The sequence below is a fragment of the Citrus sinensis genome, chromosome 2 (genome assembly GCF_022201045.2).
Source record: "Citrus sinensis cultivar Valencia sweet orange chromosome 2, DVS_A1.0, whole genome shotgun sequence".
NCBI lineage: Eukaryota > Viridiplantae > Streptophyta > Magnoliopsida > Sapindales > Rutaceae > Citrus > Citrus sinensis.
The window spans coordinates 6,742,646-6,768,908 of NC_068557.1; the positions used below are offsets into that span (position 1 = coordinate 6,742,646).

General features: G+C 32.2%; 2 protein-coding genes and 1 pseudogene across 6 annotated transcripts; 2 read left to right on the forward strand and 1 right to left on the reverse strand.

Moving 5' to 3' along the window:
• Window positions 1-7,091: 7,091 nt before the first annotated feature.
• Window positions 7,092-25,239, forward strand: LOC102620125 (uncharacterized). 4 transcript variants are annotated; one of them, XM_052434618.1, is made up of 4 exons: window positions 7,109-7,332; window positions 22,877-22,984; window positions 24,065-24,390; window positions 24,537-25,239. In XM_052434618.1, the coding sequence occupies exons 1-4, from the start codon at window positions 7,276-7,278 to the stop codon at window positions 24,961-24,963; spliced, it is 918 nt and encodes a 305-aa protein (XP_052290578.1). In that variant the 5' UTR covers window positions 7,109-7,275; the 3' UTR covers window positions 24,964-25,239. The 4 variants fall into 4 exon arrangements, with proteins under 4 accessions (XP_006470163.2, XP_052290579.1, XP_052290578.1 ...); XM_006470100.4 differs by lacking the exons at window positions 22,877-22,984; window positions 24,065-24,390; window positions 24,537-25,239 and adding exons at window positions 8,507-8,850; window positions 9,010-9,737 and having other exon boundaries at window positions 7,092-7,440; XM_052434619.1 differs by lacking the exon at window positions 22,877-22,984 and having other exon boundaries at window positions 7,107-7,440.
• On the reverse strand, window positions 11,662-14,349 carry LOC102631214 (homeobox-DDT domain protein RLT2-like). Of its 2 annotated transcripts, none has more exons than XM_052434621.1 (4): window positions 13,727-14,349; window positions 12,860-13,356; window positions 12,527-12,631; window positions 11,662-11,814 (listed from the first exon to the last, which is right to left on the reverse strand). In XM_052434621.1, the coding sequence occupies exons 1-3, from the start codon at window positions 13,916-13,918 to the stop codon at window positions 12,565-12,567; spliced, it is 756 nt and encodes a 251-aa protein (XP_052290581.1). In that variant the 5' UTR covers window positions 13,919-14,349; the 3' UTR covers window positions 11,662-11,814; window positions 12,527-12,564. The 2 variants fall into 2 exon arrangements, with proteins under 2 accessions (XP_052290581.1, XP_052290580.1); XM_052434620.1 differs by lacking the exon at window positions 11,662-11,814 and adding an exon at window positions 11,919-12,368.
• On the forward strand, window positions 15,783-18,121 carry LOC102619849 (uncharacterized; annotated as a pseudogene).
• Window positions 25,240-26,263: the final 1,024 nt, after the last annotated feature.

The following is a 26,263-nucleotide window of genomic DNA, read 5'->3' on the forward strand; positions in this document are numbered from 1 at the left end:
TGAACATATAAAACAACTATCAAATTAAAAGTTAAACGAACATAATTGTCAAATTTAAATTTGTTCACCGCGTACGAGCGTCTAATCGGAGAATCCTTGTTTGGAGGCTTAGACAATGAATCGATATATCCCACAACAGTTTCTTTAAAATCTTTAAATTCCAACTTAAGTTCATAAATTTTACGATCAATCTTGTCCATCTGTCGTCTCTTATAATCATTAAACTACTTTGTCCTTATCTATTAAAAAATTTTCTTTATAATAACATATTGTTATAATGATTTATATATCAGGAAAAGAAATTATTTATGATCTCGGAATCCAGGAAAAAAAATTATTTATAATCTTGGAAGCATGTGTGTCATCAGACTTGTCTGTCTTCTCCTGATGGTCATCCACAGGCACCTTATCCTCAGATATGTCGTGGCAATGCTCTGGTGTTGGGCTCGGTATGTCGTCATACTCGTCTGATTACCTTGTAACGGCCGGCGGCGGGTTGATTGAAGGTTGGTGCTGTAGAAAATAACATTTAAAATAAGTAAATGAAAAGTAAAAAATTTCGATTAAATAAATAATGTTACTTATAGGATACCGACCTTATGAATCCAACCTGGAATACGTGGCATATAATCTTTCACAATGAGCCAATATTTTTTGTGACTCTCCTTTGCATCCGGCTCAAGGGTTTGCAAAACGTTCCTCTGCCATGAATTCAGCCCAAAATTTTAAGTGTACAAAACTCAAATTTAGTAATGTCAAAGATAGTACTATACGTCTACCAATACATATTACTTACAAGACGAGATTCGTCATTAAAAAACGAATAAACCTAAGCAAAGTTTATTTTAGAAAAAGCCATGGGCTTCCATTGCACGATGCGGGGAATCTTCTTCTTCGTTTTCACGACCCATGTTGGTGGCAGACCTCCGATTGTTTCGTAAATCCAAGCCTGCAACAACAAAAGTGAGAAAGCAATTAAAACTACCATTAAATATTTAATATTACAGAACTTATTACTAAAAAAACAATGCACAAACGTAAAGCTGTAAAGATTGTACTTTTTTATTTTATGATTTGGATTTTCCAACCGAGTCGTCTGAAATTTTTTATCTTTCTCGTACAGTGCATTGTCAAGACTATCCTATGGACGATTTCGAAAGTAATTTATATCATCTACTTCGTTCAGCCAATCGAAATTGATTTGACAGTGGCTCTTTCTTTCATTTAGAATTCTGTCCGCAAAATAAAATAGCGCGATCTTTAGTGCGTCAATGTCGTCCATAGCCTCGAAATTCAACTTCTCAAATAATGCATCGAATGGCTTAAGATTAATGTTGCAAAACAAATCACCACCAAAATACGTTTTCAGTAGCCTATGACCCGATTTGTTATTTGTTAGTGCGGTATCTACGCCATAAGAAAGTCCAGTAACCAGACATCATTCTTCAATTGACAAGCGTATCAAATGCTCACCAATTTGAAACCATAACTGATCCTCCACTCTGTATTCTCCATGAGCCACTTGCCTAAGCAAAATATTGTGCAAAATTACATCACTAAACCGAAAGTTTCGGCACTCCAAAAAATGCCCAAATATGTCTTTCTTGAACAGATACAACTGTCGTTTTGTTAATTTTTGCTCGATGGCTTTTACGACCGTAGATAAGTTACACATACTCGAAATTCACCTCGGAAAGTGATCGACATAAGCTAATATCATCCTGCCTAATTTGTTTCTTGACACTTCTGATTTTTCCATGTATCTATAATATTTTTAACATTATTAGATTGTATTTATAATACAATAAAAGGGAAATTAACTTTTGGTAAAAAAACAATTTAAAACTGTAATTTGGTATGACAGGCACGCACGCTACTGCCCAGCGACAGGCGCTAGCTAGCAATTCCCTCGCTGGGCAGGCACCATTCTTCCCAAAACAACACAATCACAAATCACGCCCAAAACAACAACCACTACTACATGCACCACCACCACTATTATTTGCAAATTACAACCACTATTATTCTAAAATTTCATTTTAAATTAATGAAATATAAATAAAATGGCTAACCTAGGTTTTGTTAAAAGCCATAAAAGATAGATTGGATGCCGATGATGGGTGGAGCCGTTGCCGACGAGGGTTAAAGTTGCCGCTGACTATTGGTGTTTCTTGGCTTTGGGAGAGATTACGTGAAAGATAGATTGTTGGGGGAGAGATGTGAGAGGGACATTTTGGTCTGAATTATTTTTTGGCTAATGTTGATAGAAATTAGTTTGTGGGGTTAAAATGAAAAAGGCATAAAATGTTATGGTTATTTGTGTAAATTTCTCAGAGAATTTTTTAACCAATTATTGAAATTAACTCCCACTGCAATTAGATTGGGCAGAGCGGCACGTGACAGGGTATGAATAGGGCGGCACATGACAAGGTATGAATAGGGCGGCACATGACAAGGTATGAATATGGCACGAGTAAGTTTTGATGGGATGCGCGACATGGTATGATATGCACGTGGGTTGGGTCAGGTTTAGAATTGAAGCATGTGGGTCTAAAAGATATGCAGAATGAGATATGGGAGCTTGGCATGTAAAAAAGTCTGCAATAAGTAAATTTTATTTTTTATTAAAAGTAAACTTCAAATTTTAAAATTTTATAAATAACTTGAAATTGAATCTTTTAATACATTTTATTAGTGCAAGTTTTTTACATTCATTTAATTCTTAATTTAAAAAAATACTTAAATTGATTTATGTTTATAATTTATTAAATGAATAATTGACATCATGATTTCAATAAATAAAATTATAAATATTATGATTTTATAAATATGTACTAATGTTATTATAAACTATGATTTATGATTTATGTAAGTCCAAGTTAATAATTAAATTAACTCTTAAGAAAAAAAATTACTATTATCATTATTGTTAAACATTAAAAAATAATTCTGACATCGTAGGGTTTAATTTAGTAATTAATATTTATTATCTCTTATTAATATCAGTTTATTATTATTGAATATTGGCTTAATTTTTTATTCTATTGAACTTGACTAAAGACACATGGATCTAAAAATATGTAGGCTTAAAAGAGTAGGTCAATAACTTGGCATGTTCTCTTAAAAAAAAATTAAAAAAGAAAAAAGCTTTTCATGCATTTTTTTTCTTAGGCGGGATGGAACGATGACATGAGTGGGCATGACAAATGTGTCAAGTTGGACCTAAGCAAATATATATATTACATGCGGCACGAGCATAAGTACATATGTGTCTTCCTTTGATGGGCTAAGCCAACACAACAGGGACCATTGGCATCTCTAACTAGGGATGACAATGGGGAGGGGAGGGGAGGGGACCGATCTCCCCGTACCCATCCCCGATATTTTACGTATGTCCCCATCCCCTCCCCGTCCCCGTCAGAATTACTTGAGAGAATCCCCATCCCCTCCCCGAATAATAACAGGGGATCCCCGAGGGTCCCCGATCCCCGAATAACTAATACATTTTTTTTTTCGATTTTGAGTTAATCATATTAAAATAAAAAATTCAAATAAAAGTAAAGTTCGAAATATATCTTACATTAATATCTATTACAAAAGTCACATACATTAAATTAGTAAGTAACGCAACATGCAAGGGATACAAACTTATTTTACAAACTATCATGAACAAATTAATAGTCTAATACAAAATTGTTACAAATAAAATCGAATTTAGATTCAAAATTAACTTTTTCAATGGTGGCGTGGGCACTTTATAAATGTGGACTATTCCTTTTACAACACAATAGTTAAATCGGAGCAAATCAAAAGTAAATATTAGATTAGATTAGATTAGATATTAAAATTGTGATTCGCTGTGGGCAATTATAACATCTAAAATTAAATAAAAAATAGATTTAAGTTTAAAATATTTAAAGAATATCAAAATTAAAAAAAATGTTTGGCTAATAGAATCTACTCGGTCTTTTTAATGTCCTAAATAAAAATTTAGAACTTTAATTAGCTAATTAGGCCTAAAAGTTTAATAATATAAATATTTTGATATTTTTTATTTTTACCAATATTTATAATTTTATAATTTAAATTTTATAATTTATTTACTAGTAATTTTAAAAAATTAAAATTAAATTAAAAATTAAAATGGGGAAATGGGTAGGGGATGGGGATTCCACCTCATCCCCGTCCCCTCCCCGAATAAGAAATTGGGTATGAAATTATCCCCATACCCTCCCCGAATGGGGAAAATTCCCGAGGGTACCCGTCCCCGTGGGGATTTTTGCCATCCCTATCTCTAACTATAACATTTCTAGATTATTTCATGACCTGGGGTGTTATCTCACTCCTCATAACATGGGGTATTATAGTACTGTAGCCAATTGTTGTAAACTGAAATATCAATCTGGTTTAGCTTAATACGGCAGGTGCTGCATTACTTTTTTTCTTTTTTTCTTTTTAAACTTTATTATGATAATAAATAAATAAAATTTATTTTATAATGCTTGATTTTTTATTTTTGTTTTTTATTAGAATTATTAATGTAAATTAATAAATATATAATTTATTATTCAAATATTGCCAATAATAAATACTTAAAATAATATATAAAAATATAATATAATATAACATTACATTACATTATTAAATTAATATATAAAAATTAATTTTTTAGTAATTAAATATAAGTAATAATAAATATTAATAAATTTGAATAACGTTAATTTAAAATTACTAGTAATATAAATAATGATATAAAATACTATTGCATAAACAATAGATTATGTTGCACTTAATATAATATTGTATTATAATTTAATACACATATGTAATGTAGCTAGTGTAATACAATACATTAAACGCACCCTTAATGAACCTAAAAGAAGCCCAATTAGCAACTCCAAAAAACTCTTTTACTAATAACTAGGAAATATAATAGCGCTTCACGTGGCTTTTAAAAAAGAATTTAGTATTATCATTTTTTCTTACTTTACACTTGAAACTAATAAAAAATATGAATTGATTTTTTTTTTAAGATGAGGCAGCCTTATAAAATTAATGTTATTTATGAAAGTTAATTATTTGTTTGTTAACTTTATATACATATATTAATGTGTATAGTTAAGTGTACGGACCTTATACCTTTTGTAGTTGTTGATAAGTTCTAAATTATATTCAACTTGCTAATCTATTAGAACTTTTATATCTCTTTTTTTCCAACCAGCTCCAACAATCTCAATATCACCCACACCACATAAACTTCCGACAACATTTGTAATATTATGAAAAAATAACATAAACATGTTAAAACATAAGGATCAATAATTTCTAATATACACTTAAAGATTAACAAACATTAATAATTAAAAATATATATTAAAAGATTGTGTTATCATTCACACGTATATCAACCAATAAAAGTTAGAAATGTTGAATGCAGTAGAAGTATCCAATGCAGTCGTCGGAAACCAGGTGGTTTAAACCAAAAAAAAAAAGTTATTAGCCAGTAACACAAATAAAGAAGTAACGCAAGATAACGAATAAAATGATAGAATATATTATAGAGTGATTTTATTCATTCAATTGTGTGTGTATAAAACAAAAAGATGAGCTCTCCTTTTATAATTATATAATCACTCCATGAAATTAATGAAAAATTATGGATCATAATTTCTTGTGAGATAGTGGGAGTTATAGGGAAGCTAAATGTTGCTAATGGGAGATAGTGGGGAGATTAACAGATATATGTTATGAACATCCACATTTATTTTAATAAATTTATAACACTCCCCCTTGAATGTTCATTGTATAGAATATGCCTCATTAAAACTTTTACATAATTGTTATTGTATAATAACAATCAAATTAATTATGAGAAGATGAAAAACTAAATCTAAAAGAAATTTTATCTATTTATTAGATAATAGAAAATATACGAAGATGAGAAATAGTGATGCCACATCACCTCTTTTAGTCACAACTTTATATATATATTGTAATAATGAAATGTGCATAAAAAATAATATAAAAATAGCATATTATTTTTTACATTATTTCATTAAAATTTATGTCATCGTCAATACATATATCAATATTATTAATAAGAGTTGATTAATTACGTGAGAGACAGCTGAGTTTGTGCAATTGGACCGAACAAGTCTCACACTATATTTTGCAAGGCCATCACTTTATTTTCAAAGGTTCGACCTTGTGTCTGTTTTGTGTGAATTATTATTTTTTCCACATACATCATGGGCTTTTTATATCAGTAATTATAGAAAAATGTTTTAACTCCACTAGGATAATTTTTATAATAATTTAATTATTATTTTAATATTAAAGCATATTAATTAAAATATCTAAACTCTTATTTACTCTTATGTGGATGATGTGAGATGGAGTCGGCCCTAAATTTTGTTCATATTTACATAAGAAAGTCTTGTTCGAGATTGAGGTTGGACAATTGTAACATAAAAAGTACACTATTAAAGTATTTGATAAATACTAATTGCTGTAATTTGAAAGATAAATTGATTTGATTTTACACTCGTGTGATGAAAAAATTATTATATTTTTATTAACTTTTTCAAAATTATTATTTAAAAATTATATTTATTACATCATACTAAATTTATTTTATAGTTACATTTTTTTTTAACAATAGTTATAAGTTTTAAGATATAACTATTAAACACTAATTACTGTAACTCAAAAATTAAATTAATTAGATTTTACACTTGTGTGATAAAAAAATAATTATATTTTTAATAATTTTTTAAAATTATTATTTAAAAATTATATTTATTACATCCTATTAAATTTATTTTATAGTTATATTTTTTTTAATAATAGTTGTAGGTTTTTAAGATATAATAGCTCAATATCAGTTAAGCACAAAGTAAGAGGAATGGAAAAAGAGACGCGTTCACATTGTACCTCAAAAGTAGAAAAAAGCCAAAGAAACGAGGAAAAAGATTCGGAGCTTACCGAAATTCCAAAACTGCCCGTTTACTTCTTCGTCAACGGAATATTAGAATCCTGAAGAGAACGTCCACTTTGGTAGTTTCCAAGCACATGCCCCATGGCCATCACTCCATCAGCTTGCGCGAGAAGTAACTCCGCGAGAAGTAACTCCATCAGCTTGCGCGAGAAGTAGAAGCAAAAGGAGAAATTATTTGATTGCTTTTGCTTTGCTCCGAAAGCAAAAGGCTTATAAAAAGCCATCCAAGCTTTTGGGCAGAAGCAGAAGCAGCAGTTAGTGAAAGTGAAGAAGAGAAGATGGGAGTTGATTATTACAAGATACTGGGAGTTGATAGGAATGCAAGTAGCGATGACCTGAAGAAGGCTTACGAAAAGATGGCCGCGAAGTGGAATCCTGATAAATATCCTGATAACAGGAAAGAAGCTGAAGCTAAGTTGAACCGAGTTTGTGAAGCTTATGAGGTCTAATATCTTTTTACTTTCTGCTTTCTATTATCGAACTTTATTTTCCAAAACACTATTTTTTAATCACAGTATGTTGTTATGTGATGATGGTTACAAAATGATATTACTTTTGTGGGAATTTTTTTTTTTTAATTTTCTTGAAATTGTTATTCTCTAATTTGAGACCATTAATTTATCACTAGGGGGAAAAACTCTTTTACTACCGTTTACTCTCTCTAATTGATTACGCTTAAAATTTAAAAATATTCACTAGGTTGTCTGTAAATTTCACATACACACTCGTGCTTGTGTCTGATCAAGTAAGATGTAAATTGCAAAAAGGTCCTCGGCTAAACCCATCTAAGGACTTAATGGGATTTTGGCTAGAGCCATGATAGGGGGAAAAAACTAGAAGGTATTTATGTGATAAAATTCATTTTCTCGAATATTTTTTTTTGATTAACATCCTATTTTCTAACCATTTAACATTTTTTTAATTTATAATTTTAAAAAAAGTAATGGGCACAAAGTTCGGACAATGATCTTTTCTTAATTTTGTTTTCCCTTAATCTCTTTTAATTTAATAAGTAGTTAAGATTGAGTTTTGAAAATTAATATTGACAATCAAGTTAATTTTTTATTTTTTATAATTAAATCTATTTTTTTCACTAGATTTTATAAACTAGGAGAAGTGAGAGAAAATAATTAAAAGAGGATCTCAATTTACAAAACCCTAAACCTACTGACTATCTTCCCCAAAATTCAAACTTGAATGCCCAATTAAACAAAGGTACTTGAAGATTGCTAACCAATTTAACTCTTGAATAAGTATTGCTCAAGTGTCAAAAGCTGCTGACAAAGTTCTATTTTTTAGAATAAAATTCTTGACTTCTCGCAAGAGTGATTTTTTTTTTTCATTTTTGTTATATTACTGTAAAGCAATTCCCACAGAATTTCAATTTACCCATAAAAGAAAAAAAAAATCCCACTTGTCTTTAATAGTTTTACAGTTGGTTAATGTCACTGATTCCAAATGCTGTGTTGCTTATCTTGGTTATTGATCGGAAACACATCGTTTGAGTAGGTTCTAAGTGATCCTCAAAAAAGAGCAATGTTTGATAGTTACCGTGAAGAAGGCTTGAAGGGTACGCCACAAGGCAGTCCCCGAAGTGCTGATGACATTTTTTCGGAATATTTTGATTTCACAATCCCCCATGGAGGTGGGGGGAGGAGAGGGTCAAGTTCCAGTTCCTCAAATGAGACATTTGGTGATGATGATGTTTTTCATTCCTTTAATAGAGTATTTGTAATGGGTGGACCTAAGAAAGCACCTCCGATTGAGAATAGGCTGCCTTGTACCCTTGAGGAACTCTACAAGGGGACTACTAAGAAGATAAAGATCTCTAGGGAAATTGTTGACATCAATGGGTAAGTGGTTGTTATTTTTAATATAGCTGACTAACTGAACCAGTTTTTGCATACATGTCGTGATTTTATTGGCTTGTTATATAGTTGTTGTGACAAGAGGCATAATTTCTTCGACATTGGCAAGATTTCCCACTGTATGTGTGTTTTTTGGTTATGCAGTAATACCATCAAGGTGGAAGAAATTCTAACTGTTGATGTGAAGCCTGGATGGAAGAAGGGTACAAGGATCACCTTCGAAGAGAAGGGAAATGTGCAGCAAAATGTTAAGCCTGCAGACGTCGTCTTCATCGTGGACGAGAAGCCTCACAGTGTGTTTACTCGAGATGGGAATGATTTGATCGTCACACGGACGATAACTCTCGGTGAGGCCTTGGAAGGTTATCCGGTTCGTCTCACTACCCTGGATGGAAGGAGTTTAAACATCCCAATCGACAATGTGATTCATCCCAACTATGAGGAGACTGTCCCGAGAGAGGGGATGCCAATTCAGAACGAGCCATCAAAGAGAGGCAACTTGAAAATCAAGTTCAACATCAAGTTCCCACCAAGTTTGACTGCAGAGCAGAAGGCCGGGATCAAGTTTTTACAGCTTTTAAATCGATGCTTACCTTGTTTTGGGTTGTTTCGGAGTTGGAGTCCTAATTAATGTCGTCATCTTTTCTTTTCTTTCCTTTTTTTTTTCTCTCCCCAAAATCGCGTGCTGTTTTCTTTTCTTTATTTGCTTGTATATAAATAAAGATTTTGATTTTGTCGTTGTTCCCTATAAGAGGTGTTCTATTATGGTTCTATATTTCGATGCGTAACTGTTGTGCCATTTGCAGAAGATAACTTCTGATTGATTTTCTCCGGGGCATGAAATGAAAAGTTCAGTAAATCTAATTTCATTCTTTGCAAAGTGTCATTCTGCCAACTTTGGCTGGTTTTAAATCGGACTGACACGCTGTCCACAAGTCTCTATATACGGGGATTATTATATACACCTAATTAATTGGAATCAAGTACTGCCAATAAAATCCGCTCCCATGTGTGCAAAGACGATTGGGTTAACATGTGACGATTAAATAGCTCAGGGGCCCTTAATCTACTGACTACAGGCCAATTAAGGACCGTCTATGATCCATCAATATAATTTTAATACAGCGGACACGGCAATAAAACGCCAACTGTTAAAATATTTTTTTATTTTGTCTTTTTAGCTACAGAGAGAACGCTGCAGAATCCAACTTGTCATGAAGACACTCCTACCAAGTCAGTAACTCTTCACAGTTAAGTTGCTTTTGTTAGTCACTGAGATCTGAAGATGATGCCCCTGTACCTTCGTCAGGGTCTCCAATCTGGCCTCCATCTCCATCGCTGATTCCCTCTTCATCAGGCTCCTCATTTACATACTCTTCAACGTCCAAATAACCTTGTTCATCTTCTGCACCGCCGTCTCCCATTTCATCCTCATCATCTTCTTCATCACCGTCTACAATATCATAACTTCTCTCCTGCAAGTCATTTGACATACTATTAAAACCACCTGCATATTCATCTATCATATCATTGTATTCATCTCCTGTTGCTTGACCATTTTCTTCACCATACCCTGACCTTCCTTAGAAGCTAGCATTTTCAGCATCGTCTACTTGCAATTTAGGAATTTCATCTCTATTCCACCCATCCCTCGCTAAGTCTCTTGGTTTATCAAAGATGCTTTGCTTTGGAGCATCTTTCTCCACAACCACCCTCTTTGTTGATTTCCGCCTACTTCTAGCACTGCGACGACCACGCTTACGACTTCCTTGCCCATGAGATTGACCTTTCAATACCAGTACTAGTCTCCCACTCTTGGTGTTTGTGCTTCTTTTACCAGAATCCCTTCTGGAACCAGCTACTCTTTTCTTAGATCTTCCAGTATTCGGGAATCCACGGGCCCTTCCACGGATCCCTCGTCCATGACTAGGGGCAGCAAATCCAATCCCCACATCAACCCTGTTAGCTTCTTCAACTTGAAGATATTTTACTTGGTCTTCACCATCTCTGGTGTTTTTCACAGCAGCATATTTTGATGGAAGCTTCTAAGGAATTTAAAGGAGAGAAAACAGTGAAGAAAACAATTTGCTGGAGTAGTAAATCTCAAACTAAAGTCAGATAATTACTGCTGCAGTATATGAATCCAGGAAGAGCAGGACAATGATACCCATAGATGTTACCCTAATTCTCTAAGGGTCCATTTGGGGCAGCTGTGCTGTGGTAGCTACCCTAAATAGGTTTCGCATACAGCTTTGCCTTACCCTAAATAGAGACATAACTTTCATTAGGTCTTAAAGCATAAAATCTACCACCCAAGATGTAAGCGTGATTTTGATGTTTGCACACAGTTTTCAAGAACAACCAAAGATTCTCCACTTGCCTTCACTACTAGTAGTAATAATCAAACTTTATGTGACAATTCTCAAGAAAAGGAACTAATTTTCTAGACCTTGCTAACCAACATTTCTGATCCTCAATTTTCTTTTCTAATGAACCAGAATCATTAGTCATAAACTCTTTCCTTCATGTCATATCTCATTAAAGGAAAATCAGAGTTTAGGCCTACCTAGTCTGATAACTAGTGTTAACTAAAACAAAATTGATATAAGCAACTGAGAGTGCATAAAAAATTATATTACTTTGTATTTAAATGAATTATATTAAAGCTGCACATTTGAGAACGGAAAAGGCTACTCACCATTAAGTTGCCTTCTCTTTTTTCCATCTGAAACTCCACTCTCTGATGTGGCAAATAAGCTATGGATCTATCAAGCTCCATGAGCCTTAAACCTACAGCAGCTTCGTTTTTGGTACCCATGGTAGTACAGAAACTATTTCTGGACTGGAAGAACTGTTAGAAGTACATGCCGATGAGTTAAATGAGTCCAAGAACTCACTAGTTGTTTCAAAGTTTGAGGACAAAAAGTCCCTCTTTATGGCATTCTCCAGCTGTGTAAGAATCAGAAAAATAAACGCATTTTCCAACTTTCTGAGTTCTTCAAAAGTAAATGTAAATCCAGAAACATTTAAAGAAAGAAATGACAAACAATAGCGAATAAAAGAATATCCCAGCTTCATCAGGGGGTTACATGTTTTCACACAATTCTATTAACTACAGAGATAAAAAGAAATTTAAAAGAATAGGTAAAGAGACAATGAAAAAAGCTAAAAAACCCATTTGATTTTACAAGATTTCACCCGCCAATTCAGATATACTTTTAGGAAGTGACTCAAACTTTACGCTAAATTGATTAGATATCAAGATAAGGAATGAAAGAGACAGGGTAAACTTGGACACAGTAGATTAAGACATCATATCTGGATTCAATTCACAAAATCATTTTTAAATTATTTGTGCTTCCAGTTTTGCCGAACTTTTAGTTACTTCTCTTCTTTCAAGAAGTCACCCAAAATGAAGCAAGTACACGGGAGAAATCTGGCCGCACTGACCTCCAACTACTGGAGAATCAAAACATGATGCATCAACAGGAAATGAGTTTCATCTGACATGTCAAGCAATGGAACTATTCTCAATATGTTGGACATTAAAGCATTAAATGGGAGAATGGACAAAACTTTATAAAGCAGAAAGAGAAAAAGAAAATGTTATAAATTCTGACCAGATACAAGTATTGAGAAGAAAAAAGGTGAAACATTATACCTGAACAAGGCTATCAGCTGATAATGAGGAGTTAAGTTTCATTCCTCAGGAGTTTCTATAGCTGTCATTCCAAATAGATTGAAGAGCTTCTGATGGGACAGAAACCTAGGAGGGTCGGTGGCGGGCATTCAGAAATTCAGGCCCAAAAAAATAAACACCATAAGTTGTATGGCAATGACAAAAGTTCTAAAAAAAGGGTAATTCAGAGAGAAACTAGGAGGCAAAACAGTAGTGACATAAGAAATTATCAATTATGTAGTACACGAAGACCAGGCAGGGTTCATCTTCGGCTTTCCTTGACATTGAGCAACATGCTCAGAAAAATTTAAGTACCTCTTAGAAGTATCAAAGGTCTCGTGGCAAGAGCGGCAGTGGCTGTCTTCGAAAAAATATAAATCATGGCAGTAATCACATACACCCAGAACTTGCTTGCACCTTTTCTTCCCATACTCCATGGCACATAATATTGAAGAATTGACACATTCCTTCCACATCCACCTCTCGTAATCTTGATATCGCTTCAAGGCGTCATTTCTCAGAACGTCATCTCTTCCAAGCTCAATTGAGAAAGATGTTGATGTGTCTGATATTTCAGAATCAGAATCACACACAATATTGCTGGGGTTATCAGTGCCAGTGTAATCAGGGCAAGAAGCCCTTTCAATAACTTCTGCTTTGACAGTCTCTTGATTTTGCACTTCCGTGGTAACATGCTGCAAGTTCCTCCTAACAGTTTCCTTAAAGGACATCTCAATCATTTGCAACACCGAATGCAAATGGGATTCTCTAAGCCCACGGACATCCAAAGATGTCAAAAGAGCATCAAAACTCTGCTTGAAGAATATCAAAAGATTTGTATGAAAAAATAAGGAAAACATGGACACAACAGATGGTAAAGTATAAACATGAAAATTTTATCAAATATGTCAATTGAGAAATGTTTTATGGTAAACAAAATTTCAGGATGAGAAAGTATGGACAGCCTGTTAAATCATGGTTTTGCTATAGAAAGATTTCATGCAGCAATCTTTCCTTGGGTTTGCTATCATAAGAAGACGCAAGGTAAAGAGTGAATAGCAGCTATACATGCCAAATAAAGAAAAAAAAGATAACCATATTGATTGTTTACGCAAATTAAACAGACTATACATTCAGATATGACATAGCCAGCAAATAAGAGTCAATAGGAGAAAATGCTACCTCTTCAGAATCAATGAGTCTCCAACGACCATCACATAACTCAACAAAGATCCTGCCACATCCAGGATCATTTTGAGACATGGATGTGATAAAACGCCAATATCGATTACGTCTACGATCCTGACCAAGAGGCAATGATCTATACACATGCGTTTCCTCTGCCTTCTGACCAATGTAAGATTTCAACTGCATGCGTGAATTCTCAGCAGCATAAGCTGATTGCTGATTGCTGATTTACAAGATTATCTGGACCAACAGGGTAATCTTGGTTCCCTTCAGGTGGCATGCTAGTATTGCAATTTTGGTCCTTCTGAGGTTCACCAAACTGTCCTTGTTGGAGATTAAGGTCCACCAACGTCCCATTACTTTTGTCATCAACAGTAACCAAAGGGCTTTGCCTACCGTCTGCAGAAGAAATTGCAAGACTAGGTTCTGCCTTGTTCCCCATGTATGATGGATATTGCATTTTCAACATATAATCTCCTTTAATTCGTCGTTTATCAAGCTGTGCCTCTGCCCACATTTGCTTCATCAAAGCATTTGCAGCTTCTGAGCGTTCCTGGAAATGCCCATATTTCAGATTAACGAAAAAGAAAAAAATGCAAAGCAAAATTTTCGGAAGCTCTCATCAAGGAAAAAGAAAAAGAAAAAAGAAGATACCTCAAGCGCAATGCGAACTGGCGTTTTTTTTTTTTTTTTATTTTTTTTTATTTTTTTAATTTAAAAATTAAAAATATATAATTTTATATTTGTATCTATATTAAATTTGAAGGTCAACTAATAATATATTAAATATCATAATATTTTAATATTTATAAATAAAATTATATTCAAGTAAATATATAATAATTTTAAAATTTTAATATATAAAATACCATAAATTTTAAATTTTACCATATGTAATATAAGAAAAAAAAATTAATAAGATATTTGAAATAATTGATTTATCATTTTATCTTACAGTTATCGCATGTAATTTTGATCTTCATTACTTGAGGAGTTTATACCAAAGTGAGGAAGAATTTTTTGTTGGCTAAAAAAATAATGATAAGATTATTATGTGAGATAAATATCTATAGATAAATTTTAAGATAGACATAAAAAATAAATTATTTAACAAAAATATCTTTAATATTAAAAAATAATTAATTTAATTCAAATGTCTCCATTAAATAAAAAATAAAAAATTTATTTTATTTTATTAAATTAAAATTATTTAAAAAATCACATTAAATTATAAAAATAAACATCTTTAATTTACTTAATTAATTATTAAATTAAATCATTTATTTAAGTTAAAAAAACAAACGCAGTTTCCTTCAATTGCCACACCAATTAAAGCAACAAGCCGCTCATCAACACTGAGATCAGAATATTCTCCCTCCGTTAGTCCTTGAACCCATGGTTTACCAGGATGGCTTTCATTAATATCTGTGTGTGTTTGATCAGGAGTTGCAGCATTGCTAATTCCAGCAGCATCTTCACAGTAATCAGTCAAAGCCCTAGTTCCTTTTATCTCATCAAAGTCTTCTGAATTCTTAGAAGACAAACCCCTACCAGAATTGCCAAGGTCACCTTGTGGGCTTTCTATACCTTTAATATCCGCTTCTCTGTTGCCCAAGGGAGTTTTTGCACCACAACTGTTTGCTTCCAGAGATTCATGAGTCTCCTCCTTTGAATTCAGGTCAGTATCCATGTCATAAACATCAGGAACCTCTGGTACATCACTATCTGAATCTTCATCCCTTTCTTCATCTCTTTCAGCATCATCGGCCTCTTCTCCATCTACAAATCCACTTTTAAATACTCTGATTCTCTCCCTGGCTGCAGAAAGAATTGCATCAGCATCCCCCGGCTCTTTCCTATAGGCAGCACGTACACAATAAGTTTTAAACAGAGGTTATTATTTTCATTATTTTGCCATTATACATTGACTTTGGTTAATTGTTTCATTGCTTGTTGTGGAATAGATTCTGTTTGTTGTATTTTGAGATTAACGTGGCTTGGATGTATACTTGTTTTGGTCATTGATTTAAACTCCTTGTTTGTGTAGGTGCTGATTGATCCTCAGAAAAGAGCGATATATGATCAGTACGGAGAAGAGGGCTTAAAGGGTCAGATGCCGGACCAGGTGGAGCGTCCTTCTTCTCTACTGGAGAAGGGCCTACAACATTTCGGTTCAATCCCCGGAGTGCTGATGACATTTTTGCTGAGTTCTTCAGTTTTTCACACCCATTTGGTGGCATGGGTGGTGGCGGTGGAGGGATGAGAGGTTCAAGGTTTCCAGGTGGGTTATTTGGGGATGATATGTTTGGGCCATTTGGTGAAGGAGGCAGAGGATCAATGGGTGGTGGTGGGGCAAGAAAAGCGCCTCCGATTGAGAATAAGTTGCCTTGTAGCCTTGAGGATCTCTATAAGGGGACCACTAAGAAGATGAAGATCTCTAGAGAGATAGCTGATATAAGTGGGTAAGTGGTTATTGCTTTAATAGTTGGTCTGTTTTTGTATTGGTGGTGTTACCTTATTTTCAGTAGTTATTCTATGGTTGTGTTACTTTTACTTTTTGGGTATTTAAATTGAGCATTTATTTAGCCGTTCTGCTGCTCATCAAAGTATGGTTTATTGATGGCTTAATTTCAAGAACAAAAGCTATTGTGTCTAGAAGCTCCCCCAAAACAGAAAAAAGGGGAAAAAAAAAAAAGGGTTTGCTTTGCTAAAAGGTATACTTGTCTTTTTGATTCATCTTAACATAATTGCTTCTACTAGGCTTATTGGATTTTACATAGTGGAATATTTTATTGGTTAAAATGCAGAATTAACATCCTGACTGCAGTCTTGATTGCTGATTCTTCGAACTGAACTAATTAAATGCTGGATGTGTTGGTTTATGAGAAGGAAATCTGAGGCCGTTGCTTAATCTAAGCTCTGATGATTGTTCAAGCTGAACTAATTATTTTGGCTTGGGATAAGGAAATATGGGGCTTTTGCCTAATCTAACTAAGTTGAAATTATCAGAACTTTTTCGGTGCTGGATTGTGTAAAAGCCAAATGTTTAATCGTGATCATATCTGCTTACATGTTTGGGTTCTTCTTTTGTAATTAAACTGTGACGAACCGCCAAAGGCATTTGTAAGAACCTTTTGAATCAAGCAGTGCAGCGATTCGAAAGGTTCTCAGCCAGGCAGTAACTTAACTAGGTGAAGTATAAGCGCTTAGATGATTTTCTGTCTCCTCTCTATTTAATATTAGATACCATCTCTTCATTTATGGTCTTCCTTTTGTTGTGCTCCTGTCCGAAAGCAGCTGTTCGGTGTGAGTTAATTTTGCAGTCAGAATTTGTACTTGTATGGATGTATGGTATCAAGAGATCCTTCCTCTAGAATAGTTGATGAGTTCTGATCTACTGGTTTTATGTTTGAGCTTTTTACTTTGGGTTCCTAACCTTGCAGACATGATGAATGTCTTAGATGTGGTGCTATCAGTTAATAATTTTAGAATCTCATTGCATTGCCCCTTTCTGTTTTTCCTTTCCAAAAACAAATTTTCACTGTGAATTGTACCAGTGGGTGTGTTTTATAGTAATCTCTGGAGAGGAGGAATACTCTCTCTGACATTCTTGAGCGTTTCCAATTTTGGTTTAACTTGTTTTTGTCGGGTGCAGCAAGATTATGCAGGTAGAGGAAATTCTAACTATTGATGTGAAGCCCGGATGGAAGAAGGGTACAAAGATCACCTTCCCTAAGAAAGGAAATGAGCAGCCAAATGTTATACCTTCTGATCTTGTATTCGTTATTGATGAGAAGCCTCACAGTGTATTTACTCGGGATGGAAATGATTTGATTGTCACACAGAAGATATCTCTTGCAGAAGCATTGACAGGTTATACAGTTCATCTCACCGCCCTAGATGGGAGAAGTTTAAACATCCCAATCAACAATGTGATTCATCCCACCTACGAGGAAATTGTCCCAAGAGAAGGAATGCCCCTTCAAAAAGACCCATCAAAGAGAGGCAACTTGAGAATCAAATTCAACATCAGGTTCCCTACTAGGTTGACCACCGAGCAGAAGGCGGGAATCAAGAAACTCCTTGGTCCCTGAAATAGATACATCGGCAAATGATATTTTTCAGAAACAGAGCTCTTTGTTGTGAATATCTGCGCGTCAGATCATCGAGTATATCATGAAACATGGCCGGCTGTCCCGGTTGGTTCTTTGGTTACATTGTGATTACAATTCTACTAGTTTAAATTGATAGTTACTTTCTTAGGCTTGTTTGAGAGTTGCTGCTTAATGCATGGGAGAGTTGCGTTGTCATCTTATTTAACATTCAGGGGTTATCAACTGTGAACCAACATCTGCTTTTACAATAAAAACATGATTGATTTCTGCATCATTCCTTGTGTTGGTTTCTTATGATATTAGGAATCTGAGATAGGGGTGTTTTAGGTGGCTAAAAATTCCTTTTGTATGGTGTCGTATCTACTGTTTACATTCTTTGGGTTGATATGTGGTGGTAAAATTTGTCTTTGATTTACTAGATTTGCTTTGATAAGAGTTTCTTGCATTGGGCTGAATGGGGAATGTAACGGGGAGTTCCACAAATCCAGTTAGATAAAGTTCAAAATAATTTTGTGTGGCTTTTATTTCTCTTAAAAGTGGAATTCAGTCTATTAAGTAAAACTGTTTTGAGGAAGCTATAATTTTTTTAGGCAACTTGCATTTTACTCAATGGATTGTTTTAAATATTTTTATAATATATTTCATAATCACGGTTGTCGGTGTACTGAGTTTAAAAGAATAATTGGAATCAGCTATGTTTGTGAAGAGAATTTTTTAACCAAATATTGAAACTCACTCCCACTGCAATTAGAGATGGTGAATGGGCTGGGCGGCACGTGATAGTATATGAATATGGCACGAGCAAATTTCGATGGGGTGTGCGGCACGATATGATATGCACGTAGGTTGAGTTGGGCTTAGAATTGAAGCATGTGGGTTTAAAAGGTATGCGGAATGAGATATGGGAGTTGGGCATGTAAAAAAACTTGTAATAAGTAAATTTTATTTTTTATTGAAAGTAAGTTTAAAATTTTATAATTTTACAAATAATTTGAAATTAAATCTTTTAATACATTTTATTAGTGTAATTTTTTATATTCATTTAATTCTTAATTTTTTAAAAAATATATTTAAAATGACTTATGTTTATGATTTATTAAATGAATAATTGACATTATGATTTCAATAAATAAAATTATAAATATTATGATTTTATAAATATGTACTAATGTTATTATAAACTATGATTTATGATTTATGTAAGTCCAAGTTAATAATTAAATTAACTCCTAAGAAAATATTATTATTATCATTATTGTTAAATATTAAAAAATAATTTTGACATCGTAGGGTTTAACTTAGTAATTAGTATTTTGTATTTCTTATTGTTATTAGTTTATTATTATTGAATATAGATTTAATTTTAAAATTTTTGATTCTATTGAACTTGACTAAAGGCACATGGATCTAAAAGTATGTAGGCTTAAAAAAGTAGGTCAATAACTTAGCATGTTCTCTTAAAAAAATTTTAAAAAAAGCTTATCATGCATTTTTTTTTCTTAGGCGGGATGGCACGGTGACATGAGTGGGCATGACAAATGTGTCGAGTTGGGCCTAAACAAAAAATATATATATATACTAGAAAATAGAACCGCGCTTCACGCGGCTTTGAAAAAAAAATTTAATATTATCTTTTTTTCTTGATGAAACTGATAAAAAAAAATGAATTGATTTTTTTTAAGATGAGGCAGCCTTATAAAAAAACTATTAGCCAGCAATACAAATAAAGAAACAACGCAAGATAAAGAATAAAATGAGAGAATATATTATAGAGTGATTTTATTCATTCCAATTGTGTGTGTACAAAACAAAAAGATGAGCTCTTTTTTTATAGTTACATAATCACTCCATGAAATTAATGAAAAATTATGGATCATAATTCCTTGTGAGATAGTGAGAGTTATAGGGAAGCTAAAGGTTGCTAATGAGATATAGTAGGAAGACTAAGGGATATATGTTATGAACATCTATATTTATTTTAATAAATTCATAACACTCCCCCTTAAATGTTCATTACAAAGAATATACCTCATTAAAATCTTTACATAATTGTTATTGTGTAATAACAATCAAATTAATTATTAGAATATGAAAAGTCAAATCTAAAAGAAATTTTCTCTATTTATTAGATAATAGATAATAGGGATATTATCATTTTCCCACCAAAGATATTCTGACACATCATGTCAGTACCACGGTTTGGTAAAACTATCAATTTACCTCCAAACATTTAAACTGTTAGCATTTTTCTACCATTCCGTTAAAACTCAGTTAATATGTAACGGAAAATTACTAAAAGGTCAATTTTACCCCTAGAGCATAAAAGACCATGTAATTAACCTTTTATGAATTTTTTAATTAAATCATTATTTATTGTTCTTCCTTCTTAAAGGACAAAAATTACCCTTTATGAATTTTGTAAAATTGACCTTATGGTATTAGGTAATTCATAAATTGATTTAATTTATTTAATTTTTAAAAGGCAAATTTATTTATTTAATTTTTTGTGTAAAATTATTATCATCATTTCAAAGATTAAATTGCTTCTTTTGCACATTCTTTTTTTTTTTTTTTTGCCCTTTCATAAATTGAGTTTTAGTAGTAGAATAAATTGTCTTTAGCTCGTTAATTTAATAAATAAATTTATCCTTTAAAAATTAAATAAATTAAATTAATTTATGAAGTACCTAACACCACACGGTCAATTTTATAAAATTTATAAAGGGTAATTTTTGTCCTTTAAGAAGGAAGAACAACAAATGATGATTTAATTACAAAATTCATAACAGGTTAATTACATAGTCTTTTACGCTCCAGGAGTAAAATTGACCTTTTATGAATTTTCTGTTACATATTAACTGAGTTTTAACGGAATGGTGGGAAAATGCTAACAGTTTAAACGTTTGGTGGTAAATTGATAGTTTTACCAAACCATGGTACTGACATGATGTGTCAGAATACCTTTGGTGGGAAAATGATAATATCCCTAGATAATATACAAAAATGAGAAATGGTGATACCACATCATCTCCTCAAGTCCTAGTTATATATATATTATGCTCAGCACGAGCATGACTACATATGAGTCTTCTTTTGATGGGGTAGGCCAGCACAGCACGGGCCATTGGCATCTCCAACTACAACGTTTCTAGATTATTTCATGACATGGGGTGTTATGTCACTCCTCGTAACATTATAGTAATGTAGCCAATTGCTGTAAACAGAAATACTAATCTAGTTTAGCTTAATACGGCAAGTGCTGCATTAGTTTTTTTTCTTTTTTTAAACTTTATTATAATAATAAATAAATAAATTATATTTTATATTATTGATTTTTGTTTTTTATTATAATTATTAATATAAATTAATAAATATATAATTTATTATTCAAATATTGCCAATAATAAATACTTAAAATAATATATAAAAATAAAAATATAATATAACATTACATTATTAAATTAATATATAAAAATAAATTATTTTTAGTAATTTAAATATAAGTAATAATAAATATTAATAAATTTGAATAACATTAATTTAAAATTAATAGTAATATAAACAATGATATAAAATATTATTGCATAAACTACATATTATGTTGCACTTAATATAATATTGTATTATAATTTAATACACATATATAATGAAGTTAGTGTAATACAATACAGTAAATGCACCCTTAAGGAACCCAAAAGAAACCCAGTTAGCAACTCCAAAAAGCTCTTTTATTAATAATTGTAATAATGATATGTGCATAAAAATAATATAAAAATAGCATATTATTTTTTACATTATTTCATTAAATTTAATGTCATCGTCAATACATATATCAATATTATTAATAAGAGTTTATTAATTACGTGAGAGACAGCTGAGTTTGTGCAATTGGACAGAACAAGTCTCACGCTATATTTTGCAAGGTCATCACTTCATTTTCAAAGGTTCGACCTTGTGTCCGTTTTGTGTGAATTATTAGTTTTTCCACATACATCGTGGGCTTTATATCGGTAATTATAGAAAAATGTTTAACTCCACTAGGATAATTTTTTTATAATAATTTAATTATTATTTTAATATTAAAGAGTATTTATTAAAATATCTAAATTCTGATTTACTCTTATGTGGATGATGTGAGATTAGAGTCAACCCTAAATTTCGTTCATATTTACATAAGAAGATAAGAAGGTTTTGTTCGAGATTGAGATTGGATAAATGTAACTTGAAAGTTACAATATTAAAGTATTTGATAAATACTAATTATTATAATTTAGAAGTTAAATTGATTTGATTTTACACTTGTGCGATGAAAAAATATTATATTTTTATTAACTTTTTTTAAAATTATTATATAAAAATTATATTTATTATATACTATTAAACTTATTTTATAGTTACATTTTTTTAAACAATAGTTATAGGTTTTAAGATATAATACCATTTATTTAAGTTTAAAATAAAGAGATTGTTATCTTACATAATTATGTAATATGTATTTTTCTTTCACAGTTATTTAATGAAAATTCAACGATTGTGTAAATATAAAATAATAAAATAATATTATTTTTACCATTATTAAATAAAAATTCAACGACCGTAGAAGAATTACATATATTTCATGATCACCCAAAGTAAAGAGGAATGGAAAAGGAGACGCATTCACATTGTACCTAAAAAGTAGAAAAATAAAGAAACAAGGAAAAAGATTCTGAACTTACCGAAATTCCAAAACTGCCCGTTTACTTTTTCGTCAACAGAATATTAGAATCCCGATGAGAACGTCCACTTCGGTAGTTTCCAAGCACATGCCCCAAGGGCCATCACTCCATCAGCTTGCGCGAGAAGTAGAAGCAAAAGCTAGTAGAAATTATTTGATTGCTTTTGCTTTGCTCAGAAAGCAAAAGGCTATAAAAGCAATCCAAGCTTGTGGTGAGAAGCAGAAGCAGCAGTTAGTGAAAGTGAAGAAGAGAAGATGGGAGCTGATTATTACAAGATACTGGGAGTTGATCGGAATGCAAGTTGCGATGACCTGAAGAAGGCTTACGAAAAGATGGCCGCGAAGTGGAATCCTGATAAATATCCTGATAACAAGAAAGAAGCTGAAGCTAAGTTGAACCGAGTTTGTGAAGCTTATGAGGTCTAATATCTTTTTACTTTCTGCTTTCTATTATCAAACTTTATTTTCCAAAACACTATTTTTTAATCATAGTATGTTGGGTTATGTGATGATGGTTACAAAATGATATTACTTTTGTGGGAATTTTTTTTTTATTATTTTCTTGGAATTGTTATTCTCTAATTTGAGACCATTAATTTATCACTGGGGGGGAAAAAAATCTTGTACTACCGTTTGCTCTCTCTAATTGATTACGCTTAAAATTTAAAAATCTTCACTAGGTTGTATTTAAAGATTGTGTCTGATCAAGTAAGATGTAAATTGCAAAAAGGTCCTCGGCTGAACCCATACGGGGGCATCCAAGGACTTAAATGGGATTTTGGCTAGAGCGATGATAGGGGGAAAAAACTAAAAGGTATTTATGTGATAAAATTCATTTTCTTGAATATTTTACTTTTGATTAACATCCTATTTTCTACCCATTTAACTTTTTTTTTAAATCATAATTTTTTTAAAAAAAAAAGTAATGGGCACAAAGTTCGGACAATTATCTTATCTTTTTTTTTTTTTGTCCCCTAATCACTTTTAATTTAATAAGTGGTTAAGATTGAATTTTGAAAATTGATATTGATATTGACAATTTTTATTTTATTTTTATAATTAAATCCACTTTTTTCACTAAATTTAAAAAATTAGGAGAAGCGAGAGAAAATAATTAAAAGAGGATCTGAATTTGCAAAAGCCTAAACCTACTGACTGTCTTCCCCAAAATTCAAACTTGAATGCCCAATTAAACAAAGGTACTTGAAGATTGCTAACCAATTTAACTCTTGAATAAGTATTGCTCAAGTGTCAAAGCTGCTGACAAAGTTCTATTTTTTAGAATAAAATTCTTCACTTCTCGCAAGAGTGATATTTTTCATTTTTTAAATTTTTGTTATATTCCTGTAAAGCAATTCCCGCAGAATTTCAATTTACCCATAAAAGGAAAAAAAAAAAAATCCCACTTGTCTTTAATAGTTTACTGTTGGTTAATGTCACTGATTCCAAATGCTGTGTTGCTTCTCTTGGTTATTGATCGGAAACACATCGTTTGAGTAGGTTCTAAGTGATCCTCAGAAAAGAGCAATGTTTGATACTTACGGTATGCCACAAGGCAGTCCCCGAAGTGCTGATGACATTTTTTCGGAATATTTTGATTTCACAATCCCCCATGGAGGTGGAGGGAGGAGAGGGTCAAGTTCCAGTTTCTCAAATGAGGCATTTGGTGAGGATGATGTTTTTCATTCCTTTAATAGAGTATTTGTAGTGGGTGGACCTAAGAAAGCACCTCCGATTGAGAATAGGCTGCCTTGTACCCTTGAGGAACTCTACAAGGGGACTACTAAGAAGATAAAGATCTATAGGAAAATTGTTGACATCAATGGGTAAGTGGTTGTTATTTTAATATAGCTGACTAACTGAACCAGTGTTTGCATGATTTTATTGGCTTGTTATATAGTTGTGACAAGAGGCATAATTTCTTCGACATTGGTAAGATTTCCCACTGTATGTGTGTTTTTTGGTTATGCAGTAATACAATCAAGGTGGAAGAAATTCTAACTATTAATGTGAAGCCTGGATGGAAGAAGGGTACAAGGATCACCTTCGAAGAGAAGGGAAATGTGCAGCAAAATGTTAAACCTGCAGACGTCGTCTTCATCGTCGACGAGAAGCCTCACAGTGTGTTTACTCGAGATGGGAATGATTTGATCGTCACAAGGACGATAACTCTCGGTGAGGCCTTGAAAGGTTATACGGTTCGTCTCACCACCCTGGATGGAAGGATTTTGAACATCCCAATCGACAATGTGATTCATCCCAACTATGAGATGACTGTCCCGAGAGAGGGGATGCCAATTCAGAACGAGCCATCAAAGAGAGGCAAGTTGACAATCAAGTTCAACATCAAGTTCCCAACAAGTTTGACTGCAGAGCAGAAGGCCGGGATCAACTTTTAAGTTTTAACAGCTTTTAAATCGATGGTTACCTTGGTTTGGGTTGTTTCAGAGCGGCGGTGTCCTAATTAATGTTGTCATCTTTTTTTTTTTTTTGGAGCTGGCTAAAGTTACAGCATCTGTAAGTTACAGATGCTGCTTCAGCCAAGCAACCAACCTTGCTTTGCGTTGCTTTTTCTCTGTAAGTCAGGACACGTGTGCTATTTGCTTTGGGTTTTTTTTTTTTCTTCAAAATGTGCGTCAGTTGTGTATAAATAAAGATTTTGACTTTTGTCCTTTTTTCCTGATGTTCTATTATGGTTCTTTATATCGATGCGTACGCAATGGCTAACTGTAGTGCTATTTTGCAGGGGAGCGCCTACCTTATATATAATGTATCTTATAATTTTTGTCTTATCGTTCTTTGTAAATTTCATACAAGTCCTTTAATTGGTATGGTTTTTTATAATTGGGGGAATATTTATCTTCTTCCATCTCTTCTGCACCTATTTCTTATTGTTTTTAAGATTTCTTTTATTTCTTTAAATATCATGAGATGATTATCAAATTCATTTAAATCAACAAATTCAGTATAAATTCCTGGTCCTAAGTTTAATATTCCTATTCTTTCTTGCTCAAGTAGATCTATTTTTTGATCTATGAGATTTATGTATGTATTTACTATATTTTCCCAACATAACATCATACGATCTATGTTACTAGCTAAATCCTGTATAACACTAACTGCTTGATTCATAATGTTTCTGTTTTATACCAGTAAGCTAAAAATGTTATAAGTTTATCTATAAATTTCATTTTCTTTTCTATTAAGATTTCTCCTCCTGTTGTATCTATATTTCTTTCTCTTAATTCCTCAGTCAATTCAATTTCTATGTTTCTTATATTATTTTTCTCTGTTTTAATTGTTTTTATTAAATTTTTTATTTCTTCCTTATTATATACTTTTAATGTATATAAACTATTAGCTATTGCCTGACCTGGGTCCATATTGGGTCTATGGCTCTGATACCATTTTTTGTTTTATACTTTTAAATAAAAAATAAAATTAGGATGTAAACAAAAAACAAAAATGTAAATAGGCAAACCAAATAAAACAAGGTAATTATTTATGTTACTATTATAGTGTGTATCTAGTATACCCTGTATTATTGTTATTCCTTAAATATACGGCTATAACCTGTTCTTCTCCAATTATTCTATGTATATTATCAGGTAGAGTATAAAAATCGTAGTAACTATTATTAGTTTCTAGAATATACATTGGATTATTATCCAAATTTGAAATTTCTAGATTATGTGTATT